Consider the following 22,053-nt stretch of genomic DNA (forward strand, 5'->3'; position numbering starts at 1 on the left):
GAAAAGGGCAAAAAATTGGCCGTTGCCTGAAAATGGGCTCAATAAGATAAGATAAAAAATGTTTACAACAATCTTAAGAATATAAATATTTTCTGACCAAAGTACTTATAGGAACTGCCCTGATTTAGAAAGATCCCGAGATAATACTATACAGTATAAAATAATAACATGCTTTCTAGATTTTCCCTTCACTCATAAAACGTGAAAAGCAACTCAACTTTTTCAGTATAGTAAGATGAAGATGATGTACATGTAAATCGCCGACTACTGATCTGGACCATCAAACTAAGTATTTCATTATCCGTGCTTCACGCCTTGAAGCTTTGACTAGCCACCTAGTCATCAAGAGGCCTACTAGGCCATTTCCATGAAGAACGGATATCAAACAACAGTGGCCCACTTCAACCCAAAACAGAGTAAGAACAAAGAACTATTCAATCTCAATCAACTTTGTTGTGTGTAAATGATCTTTTGGAGGAGAGTGGACATACAATCTCCAGAAGATTTCTAACAAATCCTTTATCATAAATATTATCCTTAGTGACCTCTACATCTTCGAGTGGAGACCTTCGAAAGAAAGCCCTCCATTTGCTTTCTGGTGGCTTCTTCTCTCCAGTCATCCCACTGATACTAGCCTTGAGAGCTGCAGCACTTGTCTTTGTTTCATTTAGTTTTCTTTTCCAATTGATGTAGTCTTGCCACTTGAAAGTCTGTAATTCAAGAAAGAATACAAGTCAGTGAAACGTGAGAAAAACTTACTACCTGTTTTGCCGTAAGCTGATGTAAGATTCTCCACTCTTTTCAGCATTTCTTGATCCTTAAACACACCAAACTCTTTACATTGGCAATTGGTGCAAACAGGAACTATCAATTACATTCCAATTTCAGAAATCTTGCAAGTGAAATGATGTGAAACTTACCTCATTCGTGGTGGTGTTTATCAGACAGAGATGGACATGGTACCCCGCGAAGCCCGCCAGTAGCAATGAAACCACGGCCAAGAATACCATTAGTAGTATTTGTGTGTTATAGGAACCCAACAGCCACTGGTACACACCAAATAAATTTTCTCAGAGACCAAAGAGTAATAAAGGTGCTACACTGCCCTACACAACATATATAAACTTATTTTTATTTTTATTTTTTTTAGCTCGGTAAAGTGAAATTTCATTAATAAAGGAAAAGTAGGCTGAGAAGGCCTACATTACAAGAGAAAAAACGAAAAAAAATATTTACAAGAGATGAAACAAATCATAAGTAAAAAAACCCAAGACATGCACCCTCACCCCATGTCTAAGAACATAAGACGATCTCATCTAGCTACAAAAGACTCAAAGAAACATCCTCTAAACTCTTTATCCTCCCCAAAAAGGAATTTTTAAATATAAAATAATATCAGAGTTGGGACTTGAAGCCATTGGATGCAGGAAGGCCATGCCTCGTGATCAATGGACTGCGCAAATTATCAAGATCATAACGTACAAAAATCACTACAAATTTGTTATTAAGAAAAATAAGCGGGGCAATCATGGTGCCTGGATAGCAAAACTGCATCTGCATTCATCAAGCATAAATGACACCTAATGGACCACAGATGGTCCCGGAACTAGCAGGTCCTTTTGCTTCTATGAATTAGAGAAAGGACTAGAATTTTGAGCAATGGCCATGAACTGGATACGTTAACTCAACAAGCACGTTTTTTTATGTGCTTGTTGAGTTAACGTTAAGTGATGCACAGGAGAAAAACCCAGAAATTCATTCTCTATTTCTCTTAGTTGTATTGCTTACACATTATAAAAGACAGGAGGACCCTTAAAAAGATTAACCTCTTTCCCTCACCTGTACAATGTGGGGAGCTAAACTAAAGAAAGAATTCTCAACGCCATAATAAGCTGCCATGCACAGAAAAATACAAAATGAATACTAAAGGCAAAATGGCCATAAGCAATGCACAATTATCCAGATTAGTCAAAAAAGAATACCTGTAAGAATGTATATAACCTTTAACTCTTTCAGTCGACTGGCTAGAACCAATCCAAGTACGACTGCCCCGTATAAACAAAGAAGGAAATGCCTGCAAAAGCAACAAAGCGTAGGATCAACTACCAAAAAAGAAAAGGAAACACATACGCCAAAGAAAAGAAAATTAAAATACAAAATAAATCACTTATTCAGTGAGGAGCTTACCAAACCAGAAAAGCCATAAAATACCGAATATTCTTCTCCCCTATGCAGTTGTTCTGCAGTAATGAGCAAAAAAAACAAAGATATATAATTTATTGAGAATCACCCCACTCAAAGTTTCAAATGGACCAGAAAGAGAAAGAAATCAACCATCCATCCACAATGATGGTCAAATCGAGCAACACAACGATCACATATGCTGCAGTGTTTTGATCTAGCAGGCCTAAATCAAAATACAGCTTACTTTAGACATTATTAAACTCAACTTGAAATATTTTTTGTAGAAACCAAAACAAGAATACACACTTTAGGATCTTGCAAGTCGAGCACTCTTTCTCCGTGTATATTATGTTGTCGTAAGGATAAGCACAGACGTATTTAGTAACATTCTCCGCTTTCACTGTTCCTGGATCAGAAAAGCTAGTCAATATAAAGAGTAGAACACCCACACCAACTGCCAAGAAGCTTGTGAACCTGCCATAAGAACGCGTCTTACAAATCAACATGGTTATCTGGAAAATAGCAGTAGGTATCTAAGCTTCAGAAGGTACCTGTGAACTTCAGAGAGGTAATAGCCAGGTATATATTGAAAGGATGACTTCACAACTAAAAAGTATGTCACTCCAATTATAGCCAAATATATAATCTGTAAGACGAAAGATAACAGAATATCAAGGTGCAATCAGACTGCAAAATGCAACACCAGTGACAGGCAAGTATCAAGATAATAAAAAATTTAAAATGTATACCAAGAAAAAGAAGATTAAGGTGAGACAAAATAACAAATGTCATCTTGAGAATGAAAGCTGATAATATCATCCTATAGAGATCTAAGAAATACGTACGATGAACAAATATACGGAAATTTGGAGTCAATGGGCTATGATTGGGTGTGTTTCACGCATTTATATAATGAGGGGGGCCAGGAAACTAACACAGGTTCAGGGTTTGGTTGCCTATACACCTACTAATATACCACTCCAAGAACATCTTTGCTGAAGTTAAATGGCATCCATGTCTTGCATAATTTAGGCTGAAGCATATTGAGAGAGCTTCAGTGGGCATCAGATTTTCATCCAAGAGAAGAGAATCTAAACCAAAGCATCAAAGATGCATGTGAATATGTTGATGGTATGGTGATGTGAGGACAAATGATGATTAGCATGTGCCACGCACATGCTTACATATTTCTATTATTTAGACTAGTTATTTCTTTTTAGGATGGTTTCCTATTTGGTTTCTAATTAGGATTTATAGAATTTGGTTTCTAATTAGGATTTAGGAATAGAATTTGGTTTCTAATTAGGTTTCATTGATTGTTTATAAATACCATTGTAAACAAGAGATGGGCAGACTTGATTTATTATTAGATTGAATTTATGAAATTCGTTTTTATTCATTAAACCCTAGTTTTGGGTATTTTTATACATTGTGTATCTATTGTTCTTGCTTCCGCGACAAAGATACATCAAATTGGTATCAGATTTCAGCAACTTTCTTGCTTATTTTGCTATGGCAAATTAAGAACGAGGTCGTGGTAGACCTCCCGGAGTTAATACAAGGCTGAGCTGAGTAGAAGATGCGATTTTGGATATACAACAGATGATACAGAATAAGAAAGGCAAAGCAAAAGCAATTGACGTTGAGCAGACTTTAGAGATTGAGAAGGTAGCAGACGACAACTTACCTGCCCAAGACTCCAATCTTGATACTGACTCCGCCAAATCGTCAAGCTCCTCACTTCCTCAACTCGCACATCGTCGACTTCATGCACCATCACGCGATAACTCTTCAGCTTCAACTTCCCATTCTAAAGCTGTTGATTTGGGTGTTTCTCACAACCCCAAACAGCAACAAATCGACAATCCTGACAGAGAGGAATCACCTTTGACCCCATCATCTCCTATTCGAAAAGATCGGCGTCATCTTCCTCCTATTACTCCTTTTCAAGGCAACGCCTTGGACACTCAGCTCTACTATCAACATCGAGGTGGTGATAAAAATCCCCAACCACTGCTTCGAGTTCAAAATCAGAAGCACAAAGGTGGTTTGCTACCAACAACTAACCATCTTCAGGATAAAAAAAACAAAATATGTCTCCCGATAATCAGCATCGTGGTTTGACTCCAACTCGAGAAAGACGACGAGAATTAGTGAAACCAGGAAGAGGTGTTCGCAAAGACGATGACTTTCTCACTCCTGATGGTTGGGCTCAATTAGGGAAAAACCAACGGGCTTCTAACCACCCAGCCCACAGACGATTTAAAGCAACTGATGGGCTTGGTTCTAATGCCCAACAACACAATTTGAGGCCTACCAATCAGTATGTCAAGGGTCCAGCAACTAATAGGCGTGGCCAACAGGATGCACCCACATCATATGGTCTGGTGGAATCCCTCCCACTGGAAGTCTAGTTCACGGAAAATAATAAACTAAAAACAATTGATAATGCAACATTAGCTATTCCTTCTTTAGTGCTCAGTTTTTCTCTTCAATTAAGTCATGCAAGTGAACTCATTAAATAAGCTTCTGACTAGTGTCCAAATCTCCACTTCTGTGGACTACAAAGTTATGGAAAGGCAGGATTCTCAATTGCTGTTGGAGATCAAGTTGTTCCAAGAGCAAACTCTTCAATATAAAACTAGAGAGCAGCTGGGGTTTTATCAGTTCAATGAAAGAACAAGCTATGAATTGCTGGAAAGCTGGAAGACATAGGCATATGGTGAAAAAGAATAGACGAAAACCATGAAAGCCTGAATATCAAGTAGAAACATAAGGTATTGTCTCCCATTGATAAAAGAAAAATGATACTAATTCTGTGGTGGCATTTAACAAGTTATCGGAAGAAATAATATGGTGGAAATCAAGAGTCAGTCTGTCAGAGTGTTGATGGAAGGATTATAACATTTTATTTTATGAAGGAGAATTACATCTAAATTCCTGTTGGTTTGCACTTGCAGAAGGATGATGGTATGGGGATAATCGTTTACCCCAGGAACTGGATGGAATCAACATTAGAAGGATCATCGAAACTGAATGGGCCCTGCCAAACCTCTGCCCTCCTCTTGGGTGATAACTCTTGACCTTAGCATGATTTTCTAAACGGTAAAGCCTTCCTTACACCACAAGGAAATATACTTTATTAATCAGTAATAATGAATGACTTGAATTGCTTCTTGGCATCTATTCTGGACATGAACAGACGTAGATTACTTCTCACGTAAGGACCAGATACAAAATTCTACCCTTATGACCAACCTGATGGAACTTAAAATCACTATTTACATCTGACTCTATAGAGCATATGAGCTGTATGACTGTCTCTAATCCCTCTCATGAACAACATAATCTCAAAGCAAAGCAGGTCTAGGGACATGTGATCAAAAGCAATAGGAAATATGGAAACTCAATTTACAACTTCTAAAATATAACGAGATTGGGTCAATCAAAATAACAATTCCACAGAAAGATATATAATTAGCATAAAAAACAACAATTTACAGAGAAAATGAGAAAAATTAAGGACGAATACTAAAAAGAACCTGTAAAATGGGATTGGGCCGATCACAACAGAAGTATTCAACAGATAAAATAGAATCTCTAGCTCTAGTACCACATACATACATCACAAATCGTCTGCAAAAGAAACCATCCCACACATTAGAAGTTGGCAAAATTATGAGTCATGAAATGAGAAAGAGGAGTTAAGGACAATTACAAGAAATAGTCATAAGCACCACCAGTGATGAAGTAGTGAAGACGTTCAACAAAAGTTCCTTGAAAAATTGGCCATGTTCCACAGAGAAAGGAAACAATGACTAAGAGTGTTATGCTGCCATGCAAGACTAGAATCCATTGTACATCCATGAATGTGAGAGAGAGTTGGTTAAGTTTTTAGAGTGGTGACGACTTTGAATATTATTATTGGAGAAAAAGAGATCTACCCTCCCCACGTAAGTAACGAGTGGTAACAAACTCAATCTACTTAAACTGTACTTTGAGAATTTTGAGTTTGACACTAGATTTTCTACGGAGAATCTAGATTCTATCAAACAAGGCCCCCAGCAATATGGGCTTTTGTCCTATGGGCTTAATTCCTCACTAGCATGTTCTTCCTCTTTTTCGAAGTTACATTTGTTCACACGTTCTTTTTTTTATATATATAGATTGTTCAGATGTTATTAATGTATGACCAGTGATGTTTCCAGAGTTCATGGGACTATATACATATACATACTAGTTATTTTATGGTTTTGCAAATACAGACATTTTTTTATTAGTGAGGTTCAGATGGTGGTTATTACTTATTGGTAATCCTGTTTTTTTTAATTTGTTGTGGTTCTCAAGTTTGTTTTTTGTTTTTTTTTTATATAAGTAAATTTTATTAATGTAGGGCAAGACCAGAAAGTCCACCACAATTAGAGTATAATGAGGGAGATCCTCGAGAATTATTTAGAATTCATAAATAATAGTGTCACTGTGAAAGACCAAATCCCGGAAGTGATAGCGCCTTCTTGTTGGTGAAGTGCATAACCAATACCAAACAAAAGTTTTGGCTCCTATACAGGAACGCGCTGGAGGGATGATCTTCTCGCAAAAAACTATGTAGTTCCTAGTTTTCCACAACACCCACAAAACTGCATAAGGAATTAGCTTCCACAATATAGCTATGAAACCATTTCCTCGCATCTTCACCCAACACCTAAGCCAATCTTCTAATGATCAGCTCTTGCAAGTCTTGGGAAAAATAGCCCAAAAGGTTGCATCATAATGGATCGAACCTCTAGAGCATAAGAGCAGTGTAAGAATAGGTGAGATATAGACTCGTCTACCATACCACACATAGTGCAAATCTACGAAACAACTGAACCCCTATGTATGAGAGCATCCGTTGTAAGAGTATGTCCAAGCAAAGCCGACCAAAAGAAGAACTTTACTTTGAGTGGAATAGGCACTTTCCAAACCAATTGCATTGGGAAGTTATGCACCATGTAGTCAACACCCCTACTTCACTCTATTAAGACCCTGTAAAAGGTTTTAACTGAAAAAAAAATCCATCCTTCGATGCTTTCCACTACCAAGTATCACATTGGTCGGTTGGGGAAACAGACTGGAGGAGAAAAGATAGGGTAGTATACTGCTCCAATTCCCAATCGTTGTAGGCCCTACGAAGGTGCTGATTCCATGAAAAACCACTCTGATCACTAAGGCTAAGTCCAATGGCTCTTTATCCCCTTAAAAGTGGAGGCCAAAGTAGAGGTTTTCACTCTCTATCTGTAATTTACTCTCTATATATGTGGAGTATTATTGAGATGCATAGTACATTCCGCGCCACTTCAAATGGAGTGGTATGACTTATTTTCTATTCCACGCCAGTTCAAGTGAAGTGGTATGGCTTACTTTTCTATTCCGCGCCAGTTAAAGTGGAGTGGTATGACTTATTTTATTAATTTTTTCTTTATTTGCATTCTGAGCCAGATGAAGTGGAGTGGTTTGTTGAGGTTTTCATTTTACACCTGTAAAACCATTGGACCCATTTTCTTTATCTATATATGTAAAACACTGTTAAATTGAGGAATAAGGATAAAGAGTCCAAAACCATTGGACTCAGCCTAACAACCAATTCGCAAATCCGACTATGCCGCATAGTAGTGACTTGGAATACTAACGGGAACTAGTCGCAAAGAGGCTTGTCTCCGACCCATGTATCGAGCCAGAAACGAATAAGAGTTCCATTACGGAGTTTGCCTCTCCATAGACTCATGTCATGCGTTTGAGTCACCTGATTCGGCCAAACCACCATAAAATGCATTACTATATTTTGAGTCAATTACCCTCCTCCATAGCACCCCTTCCTTATTGCGGTTCTCAAGTTAGATTACGCAGGACATTATATAGCAGGTAGACCATTGTAGGTGTAATTTGTTATTAGATTTAATCGGAAACACGTTCTCCACTCTAGCAGTTTAAGAAGCGAGTTTGTGACTTTGTGTTAATTCCTTGTAAAATCAAAACATTTTAAATATAGGAAAATAAGCAACGCAATCAGCTAACATAGTAACTCCTGCAATCAAATGCTTCACAATGGAAAAGATATAGATACTTGTGCAAACCTTTTCTGCGGGAAATAGCAAATAAAATGCATATAACAACTTACCAGTAGACTTATAAACACCAAAATACAAGGCCCAAAATATCGCTGATATATCTAATATATCATTAATATATATTGTTTTTTTGGTACACCGATATAGATATATTCGATATATCTCAACCGAATATTGAATCTTTTTTTTCCGATATATATCGCAATTTACGATATAACAATATATATCGACAAATATATATGGTATATCCGATATAAATTGTTGACTTTGATCGATATTGTTGACTTTGACCAAATATTGTTGACTTTGACCAATATCTTGACAATATTTATGATATATCGATATACAAAACAAAAAATTTGACTGGTCAACAAAAAAATAAATAACTCCGATATATATTGGTTTTTGGATACATCGAAATATTCACCAAATTCGATATTTTGGGCCTTGCCAGAATATATGAAAAAGTCTACAAGACCAAGGCCTAAAATATCGAATTCAGTGAATATTTCGGTGTACCCAAAAACCGATATATATCAGATATATCGAAAATATTATATATATCCATTTTTTTTGTAACCAGTTCAAACTATCTAAAATATCAAAAATATCAGAAATATCGAAAGACATAATAGCAACATTTATTTATCAAGAAAACCATAAAAAAAAATATTGACAAATAATTAACCACAATGTCATAATCTAATGTACTCAAAGTCTCAAATTACAAAATAAGATAAATAAATTACATCAATACATAAATGAGTGACGTGGTTAGTCAACTTCCATACCCAATTCTTGAATCCTAACTGCTTCACACTACCCTACCCAAGTATATACAGAATTATACCCACCGTTGAGAAATTGTCGAACATATCACTCATATTTTTTATAGTGTATCGGATATATCAAAAATATTTATATTAAAAAATGGTCAAAAAATCAAACAATATATATCGCATATATCGATTATATCAGCAATATAAAATTTTATATCGAAAATTCCGATATATATCGGGAAAAAAATTCAATATTCGGTAGATATATATCGGATATATCAATGTCGGTGTACTAAAAAACAATATATATCGACAATATTTTGGGCCTTGTACAAGACTAGATCTTAATAAAACCCAAAGTAACAGTTAAGAGAAACTAAAAACAAACAGAGCCCGTTTAACAACTGTTTGGGTCAACCACTGCCTTCCAAGTAGCTATCCAAAAAGAAACGAATAAAAAGATGTTTCGACAATAACGAAAAGTATAACTTAAAACCTAATCTAACAACTTCAACGTCTTCCTTTGACAGAAACGTTGATACCATATTTATTCGTACAGGTCAGAAGATGAAGAAACCACCATCGGAAAGGACATACTGCAGAGAACACAGAAAAGAATTAATATTAAGCTTATGCTAACTTGGACTATTCCGAGAAAGAATCAAAAGTTAATCAGAAAATTATATGCTTTATATCAGAATAGTCAATCACTTGATGTCCATTCATTTTTTTTTTAACTGTTCCCCTTTTTTCTGGGATTACTGTAGTAAGCAAATGATCCACTAAAACTACTACACCCATGAGTAAGTTAACAATTTAATGATAGTCAATATACTTCTTTTTTCGATAATAATAATAATAGTCAATATACAGTCCATAAAGAGAACAAAAAAGCTTTTTGCGAAATTAGGCTACTAGATTAGATGGAAAAAAATTAGTAATACTAATAGTCAATAATCATGGAACAAATCTAGCAATTACTGCAGTCAACAAATAATACATAAAACCTGAAAGTGAAAATTTTAGCATAGCTTGAACAAGTGCACCAGAGAGAAACTGGAATATACCTGAAGGAACCCTCTAGGAGGAGGTGACCTGGAGATGGATCTCCCTCTAGGAGGAGGTGACGCTGCGAAGGATCTCCCACGTAGAGGAAGTGACTTTGAGATGGATCTTCCACGTGGAGGAGGTGACCTTGGCCTAGATATTTTTCCTCGTGGGGGAGGCGACCTTGAGATGGATCTTCCACGTGGAGGAGGTGACCTTGACATAGATCTTCTCCTTTGAGGGGAGAGTGACCTTGAGATGGACCTTCCTCTTCGGGGAGAGCAAGACCTTGAGATGGTTCTACGTGGTGTATAATCATCATTCCTAGAATCACGAACCCTGTTTCTGCAGTCCCAACAAAGCTCTGTTGCATAGGTACGCCCTAATTTCCTTTGTATCGCGTACCTGTACGGACACGGACACCCGGACACAAGCAAAACAGTACCCTAATTCTCAGATCTCGCCGTGTCCAAATCGTCGTACCCGTGTCCTAATCCTCATACCCGTGCAACACAGCAACAAAGTAAAGCTCAGTACCCACAAAGGATTCCACAGATAAACCTATAAAAAAAATTTCAAGTCACGGAAAGTGAACTAGGCCAAACACCAGTTATAGTTCTTCGTAGTTGAAGCGAACCCATAGGAATTTAGGAAATTGCTCATACATGTCCAAATAAGAATAGAAAAATACGAAAAATGATAACAAACTACTGAGAAAAACAAAAATGAAAAACAAATATTAGCCACTTGTGTCCGTGTTCTCATTGGAAGAGAGATCCGCTTAAATCCTCGAACCCGAGTGTGGAAAAGTTCATTACCTGCATAAATCACATTATTCTGAACAAACAAACGAACAAAAAAAATGAAATTATTCAAACACCTTTTGAGCTATGATACAATGTACTAGTTGGTCAGCATCTGATAACTTCACACCGCTCTCTGCCTCTTTAAAATCTCTAAATATCTTTTACTTTCGAAGGAAAGAATTGACATCAAATTTAGGAACTTAATCTCTATCTTTAGCAGTAAGGACCAAACTTGTAGATCCCTTCCCTCGAAACAGGATTTCTTTCTTTAAGCAACTATGAGCTCTAGAATCTTTCTTAACTGGATACTATGCAAAAACCAAAATTTCAAACTTTCAGCTGCATACACAAAAAAAAACTATAATGCTATCTTCTAAATATCTAACTCGCAAACCAAGATAACCTGCGTTTTGACAATTCCACTTAGTGGTGATCAGACGTACAATCCAAAAGGCTAAAAATGGAAAGTCCACACATGTAGTGACCTCAATAGATAAGCAAGTCGTAATGACTTTAGGATCTCTTTGTCGTTAATCTTTACAAATCCATGGACTCTTTTAAGTGTCCCTTTTCACTTTAATAATCTGCATGACATGAATCACCAGCAGTTGTTATTCACATTCATTGCATGACATGCTACATCCGGCCCAACTCAACATGCAATGGAGAAGACATCTAAAGTCAACAAACAAATTAAACTTATGATCCTACATGCTGGTATATTAACTTCTTTAACATTATTTTCATATAAATAAGTCCTTGCATTGTTTAAGAAACATCCTAAAGGTCGATAAGTTAGTGGATTGTTTCGTTGTTCTTTTCATATAAAGAGTGTAAAGGGTTTTGTTTTAGCAGAAGAGAGATGGAAAGAAAGTGTTGAAGTATGTAGTGTCGGTCTCACACATTCTAAAAGTGTGAGACTATACCTTATTTAGCTTGTTGCTATTTAGGTTATTCCATCTCTAGTATAAATATATGTATTGTAGGTTAGGGTAAATATACTCTAAACCCTACCTTCTTCTTGTGCCTCCATCCTTTCTTCTTCTTCTTTTACACACTCAATCCCTTTAACCTAACAAGCTAACCACCATATGTATCTCCTAGCATAAATAACATGGTATCGGAGCCGACTCTGTTTAGAGAATGCTAGGAGAGAGATCCTCAGTTTCAAGGTTCCAGTTTTAGTATTAGTTGGTGTCTTAGTATTGTTTCGCTTCCGCAATCTCTCGGTATTGATAAAGATGAGACGTCTGTCTCGCAGTTTTGTATTCTTTTTCATCAAGTGAGTTTTTATTCTCTTTACAATGACTGATGTTGTTCTAAAATCCGATAAATTCAGTAACACGTCTGTTTTCTCTGTTGGTATGACCTCTGTCAAATTGGAGGGTGTTGCCAATTACCTTCAATGGGCAGAGACAGTTACTGTTTATCTTACTGGAAAAGGTAAGAAAAATCATCTGACAAATCCCCCAGATGATAAAGGAAAGACAACCTGGACAAAAGATGACGCCTTGGTTAAGAATTTCCTGTGGAATACTATGGAGAAAGATGTTTGTAATACTGTGCGGTTTTTTAAAACCTCGAAGGAGATTTGGGAGTATCTACAAGAATCATATTCTCAATCTCAAAATACTTCTCGTATCTTTCAGTTGTATGAAAACATCTTTGATCTCACTCAAGGAGATATGTCTATCATATCTCTGAATATTACAATTCTCTTCGTAGCAAGTGGGAAGAATTGAATATATATCATCCACTTACTACAGACATAAATCAGTTGAAGAAACAAAGAGAGGAATTTCAAGTTTTCAAATTCCTATCTGGGCTACGTCCTGAGTTTGCTAATGTGAAAGCCCAAGTTCAAGCTGAATCTAAGCTCCCTACTAAATGCGAGGCTTTACTCGCGTTTGTCTCAGTGATTCGCACCTCCTCCAAGGCCAATGATAAATAAGGGCTTTATTGATCCCTCCAAGCGGTAATAACAATCCCTTTTGGTCGTGGTAATGGCGATAAAGGAGGTAGGGGGTCATGGCCGTGGGGGTCGTGGTACCCGAGGAGTGGCGTGGTCGTGGTATTGGCAATTTTGAGCCTTGTGAACATTGTGGGCGAAAAATCATAGTGCTGATTTTGTTGGGATATAACAGGGCGCCACCTTTGCACAAAAGCCAACAATGCCACGATGGTTGATTAGAAAGTGACTGATTTTCAACGAGTTCAAGAAGACTTTGCAGCCACGATGAAGCGGATACAAGCTATTCCCGGTTCATCGAGTTTGTCGACTACCCCACTGCGACCCTAGCCGATCGGGTAAAACATGTCTTCATACAAGTGGTAACAACTCTTGGGTTATTGACTTCGGGAGCTTCGATCATATGACGAGGTAATCCCCGTTGTTTTCTAGTCTTTGCGTAAACTCACACACCATCATATGTCACATTAGCAAATGGGGCTAAGGCTAGTATTCTTGGTCGGGTACTATTCAGGTTAACTTCGTAATATATCACTTGTCTCGGTCTTGCTTATTCGAATTTCCCTTTTAATCTATTATGCGTTCATCGTCTCACCCAATCTCTTCAATTGTAATGTCATGTTTTCTTCCACTCATGTTTGTGTTTCGGGATCTACGCACAAAGACACTAGTTGGTGGGGGTATGAGCACGGGCATCTATTACTTTCAAGATGATTATGGGCACTCTCACCGTATGTGCTCTTACGATCTCCGATCTCTCTCGCTGATGGCATAGACGTCTTGGTCATCTTCCTCTGGCTAGTTTGCGAAGTTTAGTTCCCAATATTTCTTCTAGTATTCAGTATTTAGGTTGTGAGGTTTGTGAGTTAGCTAAACATCGTCGTGTTACTTACAAAAAAAGGTTAAATAAGTGTTCTAGTGCTCCTTTTCAATTAGTCCATTCAGATGTCTGGGGTCCTTGTAGAACCACTGGCCTTTTTGGAGCCAAGTATTTTATTACATTTATAGATGATTTTTCTCGTGTTTGTTAGGTCTATATTATGGAAAATCGTTTTCAATATTCTCTATTTTTCAAAAATTCTATGCTGAGATTACTAATCGGTATTCTGCACACATGCATGTTTTTCGAACTGATAATGCCAAAGACTATATCTCTACAATATTCCAGAGTTTTTTAGATGACCATGGCATTACACATCAAACCTCTTGTGTGGATACACCTCAACAAAATGGGGTTGTTGAGAGAAAGAACAGACCCATTCTTGAAGTCGCCCGATGCTTAATGTTTCAAACAAATCTCTCAAAGTTTTATTGGGCAGAGGCAGTCCTTACTGCCACATACTTGATTAATCGTATGCCCTCTTCAGTATTAGGAGGCAAAACACCACACTTTGTTCTTTTTCCTTGTCAATCTTTTTTCCATCTTCCCCCTCAAATTTTTGGTTGTGTCTGCTTTGTTCATAATCTTAAGCCAGGTCGTGATAAGTTAGACTCTCGTCCTATTAAGTGTGTTTTCCTTGGGTATTCATGTACACTGAAAGGGTACAAGTCTTTAGTCCCTCATCTCCGCGCAAATCATTTGTGCGGCTTTGATGTTATCTTTTTGAAGATGTCCCGCTTTTACTCTTGAAGGAAGATGTCCTCCAACCATTTGAGGATTGTATTATGCCATCCGGTGGTCCGGATATGATCTTGGTGAAAATGAGGGAGCGAGTGAAGAAGGAGCGCTACTTGCGCCTACTGATAACCTTCCAAAGCGCGACCTGCGCTCTCTTGATGGTCGAGTTCTAGGGCGATCGAAGCGACTGCGCTTCACTAATAGCCTTCCAGGGCTGGCTTCAAAATTTCGGTTGCCATTCCAGAGTTTGAGGCCGAAAGTTCAAGTGCTCCGGCCGCTCGACCTCTTCCCAATCGTGGTTCGTGGATCCTATTGCCATTCCATCCGACCTTGATGTTCGGATTGCACTCAAAAACTTGAACGTCCACCTACCAAGATATCGCGTCTTCCCTAGTAAGTATGCTCGATTCTATTTCTAAGTATGTTTCCACCGATCATTTACCACCATCCGTCAAGTCTTTTGCTCGTCCCTTGTTGTTCGTCTGTCCCGCCTAACTACAAGGATGCTCTATCTCATCCCTCGGGCCGGAAGCAAGCAATGGACGAGGAGTTGAGTGTCTTGTATTCTAATGACACTTGGGTTCTTACAGATCTTCCTTCTGGGAAGAAAGCAGTTGCTTGTAAGTGGGTTTTCACTATTAAGCATAATCCGGATGGTACTATTTCTCATTTAAAGGCTCATCTAGTTGCAAAAGGCTTTACCTAGACATATGGTATTGATTACTCCGAGACGTTTTCTCCGATTGCAAAGCTCGCCTCTGTGCGTATTGTGATTTCTCTTGCCGTTCATCATCACTGGCCTTTGTTTCAGTTAGATGTTAAGAATGCCTTTTTACATGGCAATCTTCTGAAGGAAATCTATATGGTTCAACCTCCTGGTTTTGTTGCTCAAGGGGGGAAAGTCTGTCGATTAAAGAAGTCTCTTTATGGGCTCAAGCGGTCTCTGAGCTTGGTTTTGCGAAGTTTAGTCGGGGTTTGATGGCTAATGGAATGACTAGGTGTGAATATGATCATTCCGTATTTTACCGAAAAGACCCGCAAAGGGATTATTGTCTTAGTTGTGTATGTTGATGATATCATTGTCACGGGTCCGACAAACGGGGTATTGATCGACTTAAAGTCAATATCTCAAGACAGTTCACCACCAGATCTAGGAGAACCGAAGTATTTCTTAGGCATTGAAGTTACCGGGTTCCACTGGTGAAATTCATCTCTCGAGAGAAAGTATGTATTAGACACTTTCGATTGAGACAAGTAATTTAGAGCTTCGCCGATGAGAGACTCTATGGATTCAAACGATAAACTCGGTCGGATGTTGGAGAGATGTATGCCGATATTGAGGGATACCGTAGATTGGTGGGAAAGCCGATCAATCTTTACTACTATTACTCGCCGATATCTCCTTTGCGGTCGGTGTAGTATCTCGGTATATGCATGCACCATGGATTCCTCACTACCGTGCGCTTATTCAGATTACGAGGTATTTGAAAGGTTCTCCGGTGGGTGGATTGGTCTATCGTTCTAATGGAAATTTTGATGTTGTTGGATATTCGATCTTTGATTATGCGGGGATCAATTTCGGATAGACGTTCCACCACTTGGGAATTGTACTTTCCTTTGTGGAAATTTGGTGACATGGAAGAGTAAAAAGCAAACAACAGGTCAAAGTCTAGTCTAGTCCGAAAGTATAGAGCTATGGCTCGAGGATTTGCGTGAGTTAATGTGGATTAAATGACCGCTACATGAGTTAGGTTTCGAGGTGCGACTCTACCGATCCCTCTTCATTAGGCTAATCAGTGACCATTTCATATCGCTTCTAATCCAGTATTTCATGAGAGAACTAAGCACATAGAGGTAGATTGTCATTATGTCAGACATAAGGTTGAAACAAAGGTGATAAGTACTCCTTATGTGGCTTCTCGAGATCAGTCAGCTAATATCTTCACCAAACCAGTAATTCATCCAGTTCTGAGTTATATTGGTAACAAGCTGGGCATGAGCGATATCTATGCTCCAGCTTGAAGGGGGGGTGTTGAAGTATGTAGTGTCGGTCTCACACATTTTATAAGTGTGAGACCGTACCTTATTTAGCTTGTTGCTATTTAGATTATTCCATCTCTAGTATAAATATATGTATTGTAAGTTAGGGTAAATATACTCTAAACCCTACCTTCTTCTTGTGCTTCCATCCTTTCTTCTTCTTCTTCTACACACTCAATCCCTTTAACCTAATAAGCTAACCACCATATGTATCTCCTAGCATAAATAACAGAAAGTAATAGGCATGACAAGATCGAAATATTGGGGAAAATGTTAGCGTGCGGAGTATTGATTGGTCTAATTATTGGACTAATACATACAGTCAAATAAGTTGAAGAAATTTTATTTTCAAAAATTATTTGCTGTTAGATTTCAGTGATCAATTTTGACAGAAGTGAAATTCAGGAAACAGGCTGTCTAGTTGGCCTTAAGCCCATACCTGTAGAGCAGGCACTCAGTCATACATACAAACTTTGACACTCGAAAACCAAGTACTATAAAAATTCAATTATCAACGAATCCATATCATCCCTCTATCAACCAGAGAAAACATGAATTCCATACAACAGAAGGAAACCACTAAAAAAAGGCACTAAAGAATGAAGCATAATGTGGCCAAGAAATAAAAAATAGCCTAGATATGTGGTTATGAGAAACCCACTATTTTGTAAGAATTTCCCTAGCCTCAACAACAATTTTTAGGGAAACATTACATAGGGAGGACATGGGAAAAACTCTTGTGCAAGAATTTCTTCGTAAAAAGATTAAAGCTCTTGAAGGTGGGAAAAGTTCCATGTCGTGAAATTTTATACTCAAACGAGTGAAAAATTCCCAGTGAAAATATAAAAAATCAAACACTATATCAGAAGAATGAAAATTGTTAACTGAGCAAACAATCACATTGCAAATAAACCAAAAACAATTATTAAGTACAGATACGGACCTTGGTTCTCCCCAGGATGGTGAGGGTGAGCGCGAATATGCTGACAGAAAATATCACAAGCAATTAGCTAATAGGGCAAAGAAACTGAAACACTTGAGAGTAAATATACTACCAGGAAGAACTTTATATATAACACCAAAATACAGAATTGAACAATTGAACTAACAATGATATCTGCGTCTGGGGGATCTCGGCGAGCTTCGCCTCCTACGATCACTGCAAAAAAATTGCAAATAACAAAAAAATCAACTTAATTGATATGGATAACCACTACTAACGAAAAAAAATGCATGAGAAAACAGGCAAAATGACAAAGAAGAGATTGCACCTTATCCGGGTAGTAACACACATTTCTTGAGGAGTCTTTCGGTTTTCTTCAGCAAAAACAATTCTGATTTCACAGCCACCAATAATTGTATGGTCCATCCGTTCCTTAGCTTCAGCAGCATCTTCTGCACTATGAAACTTCACAAATCCAAACCCTCTAGGCTCCCTAGAATAGTCATAATTACAACATTATTATTAACTGCAGTCAACTTTGAAAAAACATAAGAAGAAAAAGAAAACATACCCAGTGTAGTAATTTTTAGGAAGGTAAACATCTTTAACTTGTCCAAAACGTTCAAAAGAAATTCGAAGGTCTTCAGGCCTGCATGACAACAAAGTCATAAGAAAAACTAGCAAGCTGAAAATGGAGTTTTAAAGATATAGAAAAAAAATATATATATATATATATACATATGACACCTGGCATCAAGAGAGATGTTCCGGATTAATAAACCAGACGGACCAGAAGAATAAGACCGTAACGTTTACTTCGAAGAGTAAGTTCTGCTCCTGCTTCTGTACCTACCCATTTTATTATTATTAAATAATTCGACTCGATTTTATGCGGAACAAAAAAAACCCCTAAAGATTCAAGGACAGATAATGCGCGAAAAAAGATGCTTAAACCCAATTAGTGGAATCGGGTTTGGGCCATCAACTGCATATAAACTATCCAGTTTACAATTTTCACGACGAAATGATTTTTTGGTGCTTTTTTGTTGGACAGTGTATAATTGATATGATGTACGAGTTATTAGCACAAGATTATGTATATCAAATTATCTACACATATTGAGAGCAGTGATTTATCAGGTTAGAACTTAGAACTTGATATTTGACAAATTCGAAAGTATCATCAAATTGCAACCAATTGACAATAGAAAGCATAGTATATTATTGATATATTCTTTTTTTGTATTGCATAATTTTCACGTCTTGGCCAAAATTAGGCAATTAAGCCAAATAAATGGGGATCAACCACATTACATAAACCCAAAATTTAGATCCCACCAACTACAACTATTTTCATAAATTCCAGTCCTCTTTAAAATTCCTGTGAAGCAGATCCAATGTCATCTTTCCCTTTACCAGTCTTCTTAGGCAACAAAACAGGATTAATATTTGGCACAACTCCAGCATTAGCAATTGTCACTGTTCCCAATAGCTTACTCAATTCTTCATCATTCCTTACTGCTAATTGTATATGCCTTGGTATTATTCTATTCTTTTTATTATCTCTTGCTGCATTTCCAGCCAATTCCAATACCTATAAAAAAAACACAAAAACAAAATTGTTTTTTAAAAAAAAATGTATAAATAACGAAACAGTAAAGATGACATTGTTTACGTAACGAACCTCGGCGGCTAGGTATTCAAGAACGGCTGAGAGATAAACAGGAGCACCAGCACCAACACGTTCAGCGTACTTTCCAGCTTTGAGAAATCTAGCGATTCTACCAACTGGGAATTGAAGACCAGCTTTTGAGGAACGGGAAACTGTTTTTGTGGATTTGGGTTTGCCTCTTCCACCCTTTTGTGAACCTGTTGAACTCATTTTTCAAAACCCTAATGAAGATAAACGAGTTTGTTTGTGTGTGTATTTGACTATTTGTGAAGTGGGATTGTCTGTGAAGAAAGGGGAGGGTTTTGAGGGGTTTATATAGGTGTTGGGAACATTGAGCGGTGTGGGGTGATTGGTTGAGAGAAGTGGGTGTGGATTGCCAACGTGGAATTTTAAGTTTGCTTCAAGGTCAAATATCTGAGTGATTTGGACCGTAGATGGTGGTAATGTTCTGATGGTATTGATTTGCTAAAGAAAGTTTGTTTCATATTTGGGCTGTATCTGGGTTGTGAATAGGGCAGGGTTCGGGTCGGATATGGCTATATCCGAATCCGAATAATTTTATAATATCCGAACCCGAATCCGATTATATTTGAAATTTAATATCCGAACCCGACCCGAATCCGATTATATCCGACTAACCCGATCGGATAACACTAAAAATTCAAAAAAAGCCCAAAAAATATATCTGAATTCGAATCTGACAGACCCGAACCCGAACCCGACCTGAATAAATAAACGGATACAAAAATCAACTTGAACCCGAACTATTCGGGTTCAAGTCGGTCGGGTTCGGGTCAAACCCGACCCGATTCCCTGCCCTATTTGTGAATATGGGACACGATAAAAATTAGTGACTTTGGAGTTTGGACATTGGACATGAGAAATTTTGGACATCCCCATTACCACATGGCCCATCTCTAAGAAAAAAAATGTTCATTAAGACAGTACGTTCTCAGATTGTCGATTCTTGAGCTTTTATTTTGGATCAAGCTGATTTTTTCAGAAGAACGAGAAAGGAAATATGAAATCTTTTTTTTGTTCAGTGATCGCACAAATATATATATATACTAGGGTATGCCCGTGCCTACGGCCCACGAGACATCGACGCGCCTGCGGCGCTATTTCGAAAAATGAACAATCAATGTTCATATATGTTTTGGGTATGAACATTTATTGTTCATATATGTTTTGGGTATGAACAATCAATGTTCATATTTATTTTGGATTCATGTTTTTTTTTTGTATGAACACGGATTGTTCATACCTAAAGAAGGTATGAACAATCAATGTTCATATCTGTTTTGGGTGTGAACATTTATTGTTCATATCTGTTTTGTTCATACCTATTGTTCATAGCTAATGTTCATAATTTGGGATATGCACGCTATTGTTCATATCTGTTTTGGGTTCATGTTTTCATAGCTACAATCAATGTGCATAGGCGATGTTCAAGATGGGTAGGTATGAACAATCAATGTTCATACCTATTGCTTATCACAGAACTCTGTTGCTTATCATCTTTCAATCTCTTTTGAGGAACATCTTCAATCTAGCTCACAAAATAGAACAAAATAAGCCCACTACTCAAAACAGAAAAAGAAAAACAATGGCCTGTATATTTTTTCCTTTCTTATCTCATCTTTAGTTTTACCAATGGAAGAAGAGTTTCTCCTGAGGAAATCTTTTCTCTTGGAAAAAACAGTTCTGTTGGGAGTTGAAGTGAAGGTTTTTTTTACAAGTGGGCAAGTTGAAAGTGAACAAAGAAGAAGAATGAGAGGGCGTAGTTTCTTTGCATTTGAACAAGGAGAATGAGAAATTGGCGCCTGCCATTGCCATTTCGAGAGTGAAAAAAGAGTTGAGTGTGAAGAAGAAACGAGTAAGTACCTTATCTTGTGTGTTCGTAAATGTTTGGAGAAGTTTGGTTTTATTTGGTGGGCTGACCCAAGCCCAATTGATATTTAGAATCCCATTTAAATGTCATTTCGAAACCGGCCTATTATACTGTTTTCTCATCATAACGTTCTGATATATGTTGACCACGTCCGGCGGCGTCCCATGGTCGTGGGCGCTGGTCAAGACACTGTCGGGGACCGGTCAATATGGTCAAGACGGGGATTTTGACCTAAAAAAATAAAAAATAAATCAAAATAATATTAAAAAACTCAATTTTTTCATTTTTTTTGTTTTGTTAAGACTTATAACATGTTTTTAAAGTTTGATTAGGAAATATTAAATTTAATTTTGTGGCTATTTATCTTTAATAGTTTTGAATTTATGAATGTTGATACATTTAATTAAGTTTTTAATGTTTAATTTATATAAAATAAAATTATAAATATTAATTAATTTCCGCGTCCTATTTTTTTTAGATATAACCGAGTCACCGCGTCAGTGTCTGCGTCCGCGTCCGTGTCCGTGCAACATAGTTCATAGCTAATATTCATAATTTGGAGTATGAACAGTTATTGTTCATATCTGTTTTAATAAGCAGCTGATGAAGAACAACTATATAGTTGATTGAGAAGCTATATATGTGATAAAATATATGAAGAAATGGTCAGACGGTACCCTATGCTTTCCAACGACAAATATTCCTTATGGGCTTATTAGCGAGTAAAGTGTGTAGGAAAAGACGGCTTTGGACTGTGCTTTTAAACAGACTTAAAGATTACAAGAACTTGAAGGAGAAAAGACAATGGAATTAGAAAGACTGAAATGAAGTGCACATCATGTTCAAGTGAAACGTATCAGGGAAGGTTAAAGAAGTTAAATGGACTTGTATACAAAAGGGTATGCCCGTGCCTACAGCCCATGAGACCTCGACGAGGCGCGTCGCTATCCCGAAAAATGAACAATCAATGTTTATATATGTTTTGGGCATGAACATT

At 37.4% G+C, this 22,053-nt stretch overlaps 3 protein-coding genes across 5 annotated transcripts; all 3 read right to left on the minus strand.

Moving 5' to 3' along the window:
• Positions 1 to 15: 15 nt before the first annotated feature.
• On the minus strand, positions 16 to 6,156 carry LOC147517636 (DHHC-type zinc finger family protein). 3 transcript variants are annotated; one of them, XM_086589791.1, is made up of 10 exons: positions 5,903 to 6,156; positions 5,727 to 5,820; positions 2,736 to 2,830; positions 2,491 to 2,658; positions 2,335 to 2,407; positions 2,188 to 2,240; positions 1,983 to 2,074; positions 1,840 to 1,892; positions 921 to 1,046; positions 16 to 710 (listed from the first exon to the last, which is right to left on the minus strand). In XM_086589791.1, exons 1-10 carry the CDS (start codon positions 6,049 to 6,051, stop codon positions 441 to 443), a joined length of 1,173 nt encoding a protein of 390 aa, XP_086445917.1. In that variant the 5' UTR covers positions 6,052 to 6,156; the 3' UTR covers positions 16 to 440. The 3 variants fall into 3 exon arrangements, with proteins under 3 accessions (XP_086445917.1, XP_086445919.1, XP_086445918.1); XM_086589793.1 differs by having other exon boundaries at positions 5,925 to 6,066; XM_086589792.1 differs by lacking the exons at positions 5,727 to 5,820; positions 5,903 to 6,156 and adding an exon at positions 3,872 to 4,207.
• Positions 6,157 to 9,359: 3,203 nt separating this feature from the next.
• Positions 9,360 to 18,201, minus strand: LOC147517637 (serine/arginine-rich SC35-like splicing factor SCL30A). Its single transcript, XM_086593658.1, has 6 exons — positions 18,065 to 18,201; positions 17,822 to 17,986; positions 17,660 to 17,709; positions 17,484 to 17,533; positions 10,138 to 10,563; positions 9,360 to 9,666 (listed from the first exon to the last, which is right to left on the minus strand). The coding sequence occupies exons 1-6, from the start codon at positions 18,160 to 18,162 to the stop codon at positions 9,631 to 9,633; spliced, it is 825 nt and encodes a 274-aa protein (XP_086449784.1). The 5' UTR covers positions 18,163 to 18,201; the 3' UTR covers positions 9,360 to 9,630.
• Positions 18,202 to 18,691: 490 nt separating this feature from the next.
• Positions 18,692 to 19,455, minus strand: LOC147517638 (histone H2AX-like). Its single transcript, XM_086589794.1, has 2 exons — positions 19,178 to 19,455; positions 18,692 to 19,087 (listed from the first exon to the last, which is right to left on the minus strand). The coding sequence occupies exons 1-2, from the start codon at positions 19,373 to 19,375 to the stop codon at positions 18,866 to 18,868; spliced, it is 420 nt and encodes a 139-aa protein (XP_086445920.1). The 5' UTR covers positions 19,376 to 19,455; the 3' UTR covers positions 18,692 to 18,865.
• Positions 19,456 to 22,053: the final 2,598 nt, after the last annotated feature.

This window comes from Coptis chinensis, chromosome 2 (genome assembly GCF_015680905.1).
Source record: "Coptis chinensis isolate HL-2020 chromosome 2, ASM1568090v1, whole genome shotgun sequence".
Classification (NCBI taxonomy): Eukaryota; Viridiplantae; Streptophyta; class Magnoliopsida; order Ranunculales; family Ranunculaceae; genus Coptis; species Coptis chinensis.

What these genes read in the sequence shown, in the direction of transcription:
- LOC147517636 (XM_086589791.1), bottom strand. Translation starts at nt 6,051, where the DNA reads ATGGATGTACAATGGATTCTAGTCTTGCATGGCAGCATAACACTCTTA. An exon ending in ACCATCATTGTGGATGGATG is followed by an intron (nt 2,241 to 2,334) that starts GTTGATTTCTTT and finishes TCATTACTGCAG; the next exon opens with AACAACTGCATAGGGGAGAA. An exon ending in TAAACACCACCACGAATGAG is followed by an intron (nt 711 to 920) that starts GTAAGTTTCACA and finishes CTTGAATTACAG; the next exon opens with ACTTTCAAGTGGCAAGACTA.
- LOC147517637 (XM_086593658.1), bottom strand. Translation starts at nt 18,162, where the DNA reads ATGACTTTGTTGTCATGCAGGCCTGAAGACCTTCGAATTTCTTTTGAA. An exon ending in TGTGTTACTACCCGGATAAG is followed by an intron (nt 17,710 to 17,821) that starts GTGCAATCTCTT and finishes ATTTTTTTGCAG; the next exon opens with TGATCGTAGGAGGCGAAGCT. An exon ending in CCCCAGACGCAGATATCATT is followed by an intron (nt 17,534 to 17,659) that starts GTTAGTTCAATT and finishes ATTTTCTGTCAG; the next exon opens with CATATTCGCGCTCACCCTCA.
- LOC147517638 (XM_086589794.1), bottom strand. Translation starts at nt 19,375, where the DNA reads ATGAGTTCAACAGGTTCACAAAAGGGTGGAAGAGGCAAACCCAAATCC. An exon ending in TTGAATACCTAGCCGCCGAG is followed by an intron (nt 19,088 to 19,177) that starts GTTCGTTACGTA and finishes TTTTTTTTATAG; the next exon opens with GTATTGGAATTGGCTGGAAA.